At 38.5% G+C, this 12,437-nt stretch overlaps 1 protein-coding gene across 2 annotated transcripts in view; it reads right to left on the bottom strand.

The window, feature by feature from the left end:
• Nucleotides 1-237: 237 nt before the first annotated feature.
• The window catches only part of ksr2 (kinase suppressor of ras 2), a gene marked incomplete at both ends in the record, with an annotated part of 131,718 nt that continues 119,518 nt past the window's right edge, over nt 238-12,437 (bottom strand). For both annotated transcript variants that reach the window (XM_079252066.1, XM_079252067.1), the window contains 5 exons: nt 238-384; nt 2,109-2,238; nt 5,158-5,292; nt 9,427-9,560; nt 9,653-9,749. In XM_079252066.1, the coding sequence (XP_079108192.1) occupies nt 238-384; nt 2,109-2,238; nt 5,158-5,292; nt 9,427-9,560; nt 9,653-9,749 (643 nt within the window). The remainder of the gene's footprint in view (nt 385-2,108; nt 2,239-5,157; nt 5,293-9,426; nt 9,561-9,652; nt 9,750-12,437) is intronic.

The following is a 12,437-nucleotide window of genomic DNA, read 5'->3' as shown; positions in this document are numbered from 1 at the left end:
CATCCAGTATGATTAAAATCAAATTAAAAAGTAACACGAGTCCCGACTGCTTTGAGAAACTGGACAGTCAACTTATCATAATCACACATGCCAACATTCCATGAAAGTACACACACCACGGCAGTTTTCATCAGTGGGCTGGCTTTGGGATTCAGTGCATTCTTTAACAAGGTGGGAGATTTATGTGGGGTTGTGACAGCTGCGTTTTAGACTTGTTGACTGTTTTATATCCCTAACTCATTTGACATACTCAGCTGACTTCCAGAAGTGCCCTGGGTGGGAAAGCCGGCGGTTCCTTTTTGGCAATTTTTCCAGTAAATCTACCAGCTTGGAAAAGGTGGGCCTCTCTTCCTGCTTGAATGCCCAGCACAGGAGTAAAATGTCCTGGGAAAAAAAAAACACAGAAACCAGGTTGTCACATGCTGCATTTCTGCATAAAAGCAGGAACATACTTTTCTTAAATATTTATTTATTGCAAGATACATGTTTTCAGTGTTATCCTGAAATGGAGGCTCAGGAGGGAGGAAATCAGATGTGGGGGGGATATTTAGAAAGTATTGCACATCAGAAGTAAATGAATAGGATGTTTCTTACTTCTTTAAATAAAGTTTTAAGCATTTCCATCTTGAAGCAAATATCATCATTAACAGTTTTCTTTAATACACCTCAACATATTACTCCATAAGTGGTGGGGCAGGAGCTACTATTTGCTATATTTTCAACCATCCATTTTTTCCTCTTCTGGTTTACTTTCAGGTGATAACATGGTAACACTTCTCTCAGCTGAGTTTCAGCATCAACACTATTTGGCAATCACGAGAAAAGAATCATTTTTAACACTAAATGTCAATTAAAAAAAAAAAAACACATCATTCTTGTGAATGATATGTCGGTCACCATGGTAACACATCTAAATGCAAGCATATTCTAACACAATTCTAATGAACGTCTCGTTTTGCCTCTGCAGCGCTGCATGACGTTTGGTTAAAGGAATTCCACCATGATATTCAGGTGTGCTGGACATAAGTTGTACTAAAAGTTGCAGCATAGCAGATCTTGAGGACCAGACTTTGTCAGACTTGTTCTGCAGACGATTTGCTGAATCAACAAGGGATCATGGTGGAGACATTTCGCAAGGTGAAGGGAAACATGACCAAACACACCCAGGCCTGTGACAGTTATTCTTTACAGAAGGGGTCATCAGCTCCGGTCCTCGGGAGCAACCATCCTGCAGGTTTAAGTGCTTCCCCACCCATACACACACCCACACACACACCCACACACACACACACACACACACATACACACACACAAAACACACAACACAACACACCTGACCCAAATCAGTGGCTCATTAACAGGCAGGTGCAGAAAATGACAACAAGTTGTTAAATAACATTTTGATTTGAATCAGGTGTGTTGTACCAGGGAAACACTAAAATCTGCAGGATGGTGCTGTAAGGAACCTGAGTTAATGACCCCTACTTTTGAGCAAGGCCATATTCTTAGATCCTCACCTGACACCCTTTGCAATTAAAAAAAAACAAAACAAAAAACAAAACAAAAAAAAACAAAAAAAACAAAAACACCTTAACCATCCCATTTCTGTTGCTTAATTGAAAATGAATTCTTTTTTTTTTTTTTTTTTTTTTTTTTTTTGCTACAGCTGCATAAATGCAATCAACTCCAGAGCTTTGAGTAGAACTTTGTCTTACTCTCATCTATCTTTAATTAAATTCTGCCCAGTAAAACTACTTCTCCAGACATTTTTTAATCATCAGGGTTGCTGAAGTGCATGTATGCTAAATTAAATAATGGTGGTTTCTAATTATGACCTTTAAAAAGTTTTTCGCCTGAAATTTCACCGATGAGTATTTGTCAAAAACTTCTGTTCCCTGTGTTCATTTTAATATACAATTTTGGAGCACTTCTTTTAACTCAGCTGGAGGGTGCCATTGTTTTTATCATGCAAAGCAAATATTTAGTTTTCAAGTGTGTGTGGGACCAAAGTTAATAAAGAACAAACTGACAGCTTTAACTACTTTAACTTGAAATCACCCAACAGTTTGATGTGACAGAGAGATTTATAAGAAGAAAAAAGGCCTTACTGATATCTCTTTCCCCATGCCGGTTTGGGCGAGGTTGGGCTTCATCCCACTGCCAATCTGCCATATGATCACCTCTGCTGGCTGACTCTTGTAAGGCCACTCACGTGCGTGTAACTCGTACCAGATGGTGCTGTGAAGACACAGGAGCAGAGTGGATCAGTGCGATGTACTCTGGTCATCACCGTCTTAAAAAAAAAGACTTCTAAGATGGTTCACATGGAGTTCAGATCAAACACCACAAGGCATATCTTCCACCCCAACAACGGTAAACCATCACATTTACTGCTTTCAGGCTTAAATACAGCTTCCATGTGTGTTTCAATTCAGCCTTCAAGTCATGAACTATTTCAGCCAGAAGTTAGGATCTTTATTAAAGCAAATGCCGTCTCTTTGCTGTGTTTTAATTTAGCTCATGCATGTCAGGTTTGAGTACAATATAAATAGCTCGTTGCCAGGAGTAAGGGGGAAAAAAATGACGGCTGATTGTTGATGAATATGCATAACAGCCAAGGGGGTCACCTCTAGGTAATACAAAGGCCAGCAGAGCAGCTGGACATTGTGCAGCAATGCTGCGCTCCTCTTCCCCTCAGAATAATATAGTGACGAAACCTCCATATGGGGAACCATCTGAAAATGCAATTGTGTTAGGAGTCAACAGAGCAGGATCCGCCCCCACAAATTAAGCAGAATAATGGCAGTGGAGGAAGAACTGGAGCCATAGCAATTTTTAATCAACTTAGGACAAGTTTGAAATTTGGCTTCAGAGGAGGAGATACGACATTTAGGTCTAAAAGAGTTCTTTTTGACAAAATAGAAGTAATCTGTGTGTAAAAACTGGAATCATTGGGATGATTTGGGAAGACAAAAGCAAAACACCCCTTATTTTCTTTGATAAGAGATTTTTTTTAACTGCATTTCAGGTGGTTGTTCAACATAAAAGTGCTTCTATGCAAGAACAGAAGATTTCCAGCTAATTTAGTTTCTTGTAGCTTTCATTTATGAGTAAAATTCAGTTAGGAAATCTTTCCATTTTTCCTTTGCACAAACCCAAGAGAACTATCATTTATCAGTGTGTACTTTATCTACTTCAATCACCTCGTACAGTTTCCCCCTATAGAGCTGTTAAAGGGAACAAAATCTAGATTACTAAGGAGCAGACAGAGGTTATATACTTGCAGAGAGCAGCTGCTGCTCTGGACAGAGATAAATCAGTGCTGGTAAGAGAGACCAGTAGTGGGAAACAGAAAAAAAATAAAACTGGGCCCTCCGGTCAGAAGTCCCAATGTCAGGAATGTGCTGAATGGGACTGAAAAGTCATATTTATTCCTTTTCTTAAGCGCTTAGTCCAATTAAGGTTGCAGGGAAACTGGAGCCTATCCCAGCCATCATTGGGTGAGAGGCGGGGTACACCATGGACAGGTCACCAGTCCATTGCAGGGCCAACACAAAGAGACAAACAACCACTCACACTCACTCCCAGGGACAATTTAGAGTCTCCAGTTAACCTAACATGCATGTCTTTGAAAGATGGGAGGAATTCAGAATACCTGGAGGGAACCCACGCATACACGGGGAGAACATGCAAACTCCACACTGAAAAGTCACTGTTCATGTTTATGTCTTATGACATAAAAATAAATTAAAGATTTACATTTTAAGTAGTTTTCCCACATTGTCAAAGAATGTCTTTGTCATTCTAAGGAGATGCTGATGACTGGCATCACACCTAATGGGCATATTAATAAGCCAATTTATCTGACTTATAAAATATTATTACTGCTTACTTTCCTTTGTGAATCTTGCTACTTATCCATGAAAAAGTTCAACTTGCCCAGAGCACTGCGCTTACAGAGGCAGCTAGTTTCACCACAGAATTCCAAGCAAGCGCTGCCTGTGAATCCCATGCCAGCATTAGTGTGCAGAAATCTACCTCTTCATACAAACATAATCACATTCTCATTTCCTGTTGCAGTTACCAGCAGGAAGCCAGTCCTGAACACAAGCGAGGGAAGTGGTTAGGTCGTGGAAGTGCACACATTATTTTGATTTTGAAGATATAAAGCACGAGAACAATTTCATGATGAAATTGTGCCGTGGTGATAAGTGTCACCGCCAGTTGGAAAGAACTGTACTACAAATCATAAAGAAGCACCATGAAATTGTAATCCACAGTCCACAACACTGAAGATAAAGATAATATGGCTTCAAAACAAGAGTTAGCGTTCAGCTTGCCGAAAGCTGCAACTCTAAAGGAGATAAATTATTGTAGGACATGTGGTGGAGGACACTGTTCCAACAACTATGGTCTCCCTCTTTTCATAAGATGAACAAAATTCTGATAATTTGTGATGCTATCAGCATCAAACTCAACAACTTAAGTTTAAATTTTAATCTGTAAACATAATAAAACTCTGAACTGTGTCAGCTATTTTCATTAACAGCATTTAGAGTTGCACATTACAGACTATAGAGCAGACTGCGTGACGTAGAATCAAAAGGAATCTAATCTATACTCTGATATCAAAACAAATGGGTGTTTCGATGACACAAACGTACTACAACAAGTTAGTGATCTCAGACTCAGACGCTGACTTAGAAGTGTAACTAATTACTTCTTAAAACCAGTAATCTTGAATGCGATAAGTTGTTCAAATAATGTTACCCAAAATGGATAATAATGCTTCTCAGAAGTCTTAAGGTCCCCCTTTTCCAGCCATACTTCCATCATTTCCTCTATTACAAAAGCACATGAGTCATTAAGTCATGGCTAAAGGACCAGGCTGAGTCTACAGCAGATTAAAATCAACATTTGTAAACAAATATATTTTAGAGTAATTAATCCTGCTTAATCATATTTAAATGGTTTTAACTTAAAGTCATGATCTAATATATGAAATTACATTGTCTTTGTCTTTTTATTGAGTAGAATTCTTCTTTAAATAAACTAGTAGCGTTTGAAGTTATGTACATATTTGGTGTCTATATATATCCAGGCTCTGATAGTGTCTGGACAAACAAACAGGAGGACATCTGGTTAGAGGACACTCACCCGAAAGCAAAGACGTCTGACTGTTTGGAGAAAGGGAGCTTGTCCTCCTCGGTGTCCGGAGAGAGCTGCTGGATGATTTCTGGCGCCAGGTGACACAGCCAACCGTTGGGGATCCTCAGTTTGTCTTCTCTTCGGCTGCAAAGAGAGGAGATGTGGAGACGGAGACACGTCACGGTGCATGCATTGACCTACTGTAGGAAGTTAGCAAGTCATTACGCTGATGTGCTTTCATTACAACGCACTGTCAATAAGTGCATTCGCCACGAGCATGTGATGCCTTTCAATTACCGTGTTTCCGCTTTGTGTTTGCATCGCCGGCCTGTTGTTGTCATTTGGAACTAATTTCTGCAACATCATCCGTTTCATTTGCGTTTAACTATGATACCGTGTTTATGTATTCATTAACTTGGCTGCATCTTAATGACAGTTTTACAAGTTTGTTGCAACTCTCCATTGGGTTTAATAAAGCCTGCATCACAATCTGTGTAAAACTGTTGACAATGAGGTTTGAGGCGTTTCCGACTGGGCATGAAAGCTCAGTGAATCGTAACGCAACAATGTAAGGAGAAAAAAAAAAAGGCATGCCGTCATCCCACTCCATCTGTGCTGCTGTCATTTTCTGAAATTAGAATGAAAAGACACACAACTTGGTCTCATGGGTCAGAAATTTCAGATCAGGCTGAGATGTGGAAAATTCTTTTATCATTTAGGATGTTTTTAAATTGAAGTGTCATAAATTTGGGAAATTATGCTAATCAGAACTGCAAAATGTGGTGCTGTAATTCAACATAATAACTTTATTGTGTTACATGATAAATGCAACTAACTTCTGTAAGAGCAACAAGGTTAATTAACATAAATCTTAACCTGATGATAGAAATATTACGCTAGTAAAGTAATAGAAGATGCTGTATGGTGCTTTAACGTTTTACACAAACAGAAATCAAAAGGTATGTTTAAGCTGGAGAAGTGCTCATTTGTCCCCCACAGCAAAAATATTGTTAAGTTTTCCCTGAATTAAATGAGCCAAATTAAGTTTATTTTGGCTTTTTTTTTAACAGCTAATGTCATAATGGATGCAATATTTCTTCGTTTTTGTTCATTGAGTCTTTTTGGACACCATGTGAATTGCTGTTATGAAGTCTTGCTTATCACTTGTCTTAAAGGCTCTTAAAAAAAGAACAAAACACACAAAAAGGAGCAAAGTTAAACTACATTAGTGTTTTATTTTAATATGTCTGTAATGTTAAATTTAAGATAACTGGAACCCAGTAGCATCTAAGCAGCCATCTTAGTGTTTACCATCAATGCAAATCATGTAACACATTGAAATAATGCTGGTGTCATTGAACAAATGTTTTCCCTGAATACCAGGATTTGCAAAGGAATTTGGAATCCTTGCTTAAAATTTTTAAGGGAAATAAGATGATATTGATAAGTTTTGGGATGACTGAAGCGGAAGAGTCGACACCAAGACCAATCCTTGAGAGCTACTATCTTGCAGCTTTTAGGTGCATCCCTTTTCCAACACACCCCAAGACTCTTTACCAATCCTCTGCAGAGCTCAATGACATGTGGATCGGGAAATTTGGGAAATATATTTAAGGGTTTTGGAGAAGGGGCCACAAATTAAAAAACCCAGGGTAGTGGTTTTAGAGGAGTGGACTTAGACACCCTGGACAATACCATTAGTGTTTGGGGCTGAAATCACCAACTTTGAGACCAATGTCCAGCAAGTATCGGATCTCTCCCTGCAGAAACCCATCCCATTTCATATGAATGGATCACTAACAGACTTGTGCAGGACTTGACAACATGCTGGTGGAGATCTATTTTATTTGAATCAGTTGTGTTGCAGCAGGGAGACATTCAAAAGGCAACTCCAGGCCTCGAGAAGTTTTAACAATTCATAGAAAACACTCTAAGGATTAAAGTAGCAAAGAAGGGATCCACACACAGTCATTTTTATCTTTCGTGGTTTAACTCTGTTCACATTTCAAGTGATCATTTTACATCTGATCTCCAAATAAAGACTGAAAACACTTTATAAATGCAGCTAAAAGGAATTGTTTCCTTCTTGGCGGCCATCCCGCTGTCAGCTTACACTGCCAGAGTTTTCAAATTACATGTCATCCTTGATTTTTCACTTAATTGTTTGTTATTTAACAAAAAGAAAAAAAAAAGAAAAAAAAAATACATGTTCACCTAAAAAAAATCCTCAAAAAATTTTGATAGTGTGCCAAAACCCCAACATTAAAACCAAAACAGCCAGAAATAAATACACAGCAACAATAAAAAAAATGGTTTTGTTCCAGCCTTTTTCCTTCCTCAGCCCACAGGTGATTAGCAACCAGCTGATTTGCATCATGCAATCCACAACAAAGCGGAGATTATATGGGTTTTGCTTGTAAATAATGCCAAAATACATATGATAAATGAAGTCCGAAGGTTCAGAGAACCTATGCATAAAATACTGTAAACATCTTGCTTGACATTTGCTTAATGGGAACTGGGATATTTCTTTTCACTTCCATCATGCTGCTGTGCATGCACGAGTTCTTGTCTTCAGACAGCTTCTGTGCCGCTTTTACTGCTGTGTTTACAAAGACCTTTCAAATCCCAAATCAGACATTAATAAATGCCACATAATTCCCAATACGAAGAATAAAATTATTTGCCTGCTTTGCTAATATTTAGTTACTGATTTTTCAGGCAGCAATGACAGCTTCTAAAGCGTTCCAGTGGCACCTGTCTGCTGGTTGTTGGCGCCACTGACACTGCTGAGTGTTCAAGCCCTTTTATATCATTTTGTAATGTTAGCTTTCAATTCATCCTCAAAGGACTTCACTATAAATTAGGTGAGAAATCATTCTTTGCTGGTTTAAAGCAGCGTGTCAACTCTGTTTCAAACATTATTTTATGCTGTCAAGATGGACGGTTCAATTTCTATTGCTGCTACAAGACCCCAAACTTTCTCTTTAAATTCATTGTTTTAATGTAAATCTTTTTTATTCTGAAAAAAAGCCTTTAAAAAGTCTTCAAATTTCATATTTCCTTTGACAGAGTTCATTTACTGCTTCCAGTACCTGAAGCAGCAAATCATTCTGCACAGTGTGATAGAACCTCAACCAAGTTTTCTGCATGTGAGGTTTTCTTCTTCTGTCTGAGCTTTAGGTTTATCAGCTGGAGATAATCTTACCTACTGCTTTTCCAAACTGCTCCACTTTGACTTCCACCATCTATAGAAAATTATTCTACAAAAGTCTGTGAAGCTTTTTTTAAAAAATCATTAGCCTTGCCTTCCTTTTGACTTCCATGTTGGCTTTTCATACATGGAGTCCTGCTTTACCCTGTGTGTGTGTGTGTGTGTGTGTGTGTGTGTTTGTGTCCTAAACCACTGCTACAGCTTGCTTTCAGTTCAATTCAACTTTATTTACATAGTGTCAAATCATGGAAATGCCATCTCAAGACACTTTACAGACAGGAAAAAAAAAAACATAATGAAAGCCAATTCATAATAGCCTATAAGGAAACCAACAGACTGAGTTGGAGGCTCAGTAGCTCCAAGTCAATCAGATGCTGTATAATCACAATATTTCCACACCCCACATATAGTATAAAATTCTTTATACTATATGTTCTTTATATATTATATGTATTCTGTATTGTTTTTTATTGTTTACAGCTAATAACATATCTGGTAGTCTTGCAAAATACAGCTGTAATCTTCATCATTGTTAATGCAGCCAAGCATTCGTCAGTTACCTCATATACTTCATTATAAAGGTAACAATTAGCATTTCCATACTATAGTTAAGTGTTTTTATTTCTTAATTGGCAAAACAAAAGCTTGTTTTCATTGTCGATCTCAGGTTATTTGGTAAAATATTATAGTATTAGAGAGTTAATTAATTATGCCTTCATTTCATTGTCCAAATTCTGGGAAAATTCAGGGACGTTAGGGGCCAGAAACAACAGCTGATAAGAGCAGATATGAGCCTGAGCTGATAGGATTAAAGAAACACATGCTGCCTCTTAAAGTTGTAAATCTAATATGAATGGAGCATTTTCAAAAGAATATAATAATAAAGTGGGTATAAGGGAAGCCTGTAGATTGGCATTGTGTAAATGTGTTTTATAGTGCATCCATGGACCGTTTTGTTGTGACAGCAGCAAACTGAATGTGTCAGTACTGTTAATACAACGTTGGGAGTCTGTCTGCAAGGCAAACTCCTGCTCGTGTCTCTGATGTGTATTGAAAATAATTACCTGCCAGCCTGCAGAACCCCAGATATGGTGAAGAGTCCAAAGTCAGTGATGACGACTTTGCCATTGTCGTAAAACACATTTTTGGACTTCATGTCTTTGTGTAAAATCCCCTTAGCGTGGAGGTAGCCCATCCCCTGAGCACAGAGAGGGGGAAGAAATGTGGCTGTCCTGTAACATGATGTGCACTGCTCAAGTGTTCTAGAGAATCACTGCCGAGTTATTTTACCTTGACCATCTCTTGTGCGATCTGTCGCGTCTTGTTAACATCCAGGACAACCTTGGCATCCCGCACCACGGAATAAAGTGTCCTGCCTTTACACAAACTGACAGACGGGGAGAGGGAAGATCGGAGGATTACAAGTTAAAATCAGGATTTAAAAGCAGTTTCATTTCTCTGAGTCTAAATCGAACTTCATCCACCCTTTCCTTCATTTTACTGCAATCTTCAGTATTGATAAACAATCCTTTCCTCATCACGGCATTTCAGTTAGGTGTCATATTTCTGCAGGGGTGGCATCACAACTGCTTTTTAAAAAGACAGCCCCACAACCTCCCACTGTGTCACACTTTAAACCCTCAACCCCGACTGCGCCCCACAGGTGACCAGCAGAGAACCTGAGGCCAACAGTTCATGCATATTCATTCGGAGCAACAAGCTGACAGCAGACACATTTTAGAAGCTCCTTTCCTTTGTCCTTTTCTGTGAACACTGAGGTGCAGCCCGCATGTCTTCTAGCAACAGCTACATCCATGACAAGATGATGAAAAGCTAATGAGGCCATCCCAGCATGCTGAAAGTCACCTCTATGCTTTGAAATGAAGTAATTATGCCATATACGTAGATAAAAACCCAGCAACAACATCACAGATGACGTCAAATGCTTTAAAATGTGCGAAACTTAATCGTCGGTCAGTCAGAAAGGAAATGCAGAAGAAACAACGTGATGGCAACATCATTAATAAACCAATAGACTTTGTAGTGATTGGATTATACAGATGTGTCATGCTGTGGTTTCGCCTGCAAAAACAAGACATTATTTTTAAAGATATTTCTTTTTTTTTTTTTTTTAAATCAACATGATATGTAAGGCGCATTATTTGTGGACAAAAAGCCACCTGTTGCACTGACATTTGTTATTATTTGCTGTGATCGGCATGAGGATTTCTGAGCAGGAGCCAGCTCATCTGCCAGACCCCCTGCTCGCACAGCAGTTTCATCGGGCATCAGCTGAAATCATGGAGCTGCACGACTGGTGATTAAAAACCTACAACACAGCGAAGGGGATGGAAATGAAGACAAAACTTTGTTTTCCTGCAGAAAGAACACATTCTGATCCTCTATTCAGTTTTACAAAGAAATCAAAAGGTTAATAATTGTTCTTCACAAGGCTTTGTTTTTTTGTTTTTTTTTTTGGTATTTTCTGCTTAGTCTGTGTAGATAGCAGCAGCAAAGGGGGAGGGGGGGCAAATATCCAAACATTTTCTTTTTGAACATAATTAGCTTGGCTAATTAATTAAGTGCGAGTATTCCTTGTGATGTTCTTGAGCAAGAACGCAGCCCTGTCTCTCCATACCGCAAAAAAATGCATACTCTAATCCATGAAATAATTAAAGGTGTTAACTACGTGAAGGAATTCATTTAAGTTCACTCGTGTTACATTTTCATTATCTGCTGTCAGACTGTCAAGACAAATGCACTGCTGCTGCGAGGTGTGGGTGGTTCATCTACTCAGCAACAGTCGCAGCCTGTTCTAATCATAACGTCTGCGTGTTTCGCTGTCAGGCACTCCACAGAGGAGCAGATCTGCAGCTTATATGAAAGAAGTACCGACAGATAGGGACTGTGAAGCCGTGAGAGCTGCCAAACCGCAGGGAGAGTAGAGACGCAGGCAAACTTCCGCTTTCAGTAAATATGCAGTCAACAAGACACTTCTGATCATTTTCATTCTCTTTTTTTTTTTTTATAGTGCATAATATAATAGTTGACACTTTCAAGCCAAAATAGGCTTCACTTACAATAAATCACAAATATAAACACTATATTATTACAAGATTGACTTTCCTTCTTGAAATCTATACCTGCAATGTTAATGCATGATTGTTATATCATTTTTAGGAGTGTAATTATTTTGTTTAGAGTACAGGTTGGGCAAACATTGACTCAGTCAATGTAAACGTATCAGTAAAAATCAATTTATCTATTCAGATTTATGATATACTTAAATTAATTCCAACACATTTGATTTATTTTCCACAAAATGCATCTATAACCTGCTTAAATATGCATTTAATAAAAAGATATTTTGAATTGCACTGTAATTTTTATATTAATTTGTTTTTGAGAGGGTCAAATATTCGTTTTTGCTTTTTTTTTTTTTTTTTAACCATAATTTGTTTGTGATATGCTCATACCTGCAAACAGCACTACATACACTTCTGGCCATAAGTTTTTCAATAGCAAAAATGTTCCCAAACTTCTGACCAGTAGTGTGATGAAGGTTTATTTGACTAAAATAATGGTAGCTGAGTTGCATTCATGGTGAGTCATTGGTATGATGAAGTTTCCCCTTTTCTCCATGCTTCACAGGTGCAGCGGCGCCTTAATCAAGACAATTATGGCACTGAAGCCGAGGAACCGCGCAGACTGATGCACCGCCACTGTGCAGCCAGCAGCGAAGCAGAGCACCACACCAATGCCAGAATATGTCTCATACTGAGACAGTTAATGGTTGCTACCATCACTTCAGCTGTCAAGAAAAAGGGAGTGCTTAGAAAATAATTACCATACATGAAAACTGTTAAGACAGTAATAATGGTTTCATGTGCAACTTTAAAGTCCAACGATTTAAATCAGACGGCACTGAATCATTTAAAGAAGCCCTATAGAACATTGGTAGATAGTTTCACTAAGGCACCTCCTAATCTCCTAACATTGGCTAATCTGGCATCCCTTTTTGCATCCTACATGAGTTCTTGAGCTCCATCCAGCCAGCAAAAGTCACTGATCTGGA

Source organism: Telmatherina bonti (assembly GCF_933228915.1).
Source record: "Telmatherina bonti genome assembly, chromosome: 13".
Classification (NCBI taxonomy): Eukaryota; Metazoa; Chordata; class Actinopteri; order Atheriniformes; family Telmatherinidae; genus Telmatherina; species Telmatherina bonti.
This window is presented reverse-complemented; position numbering and strand designations above follow the sequence as displayed.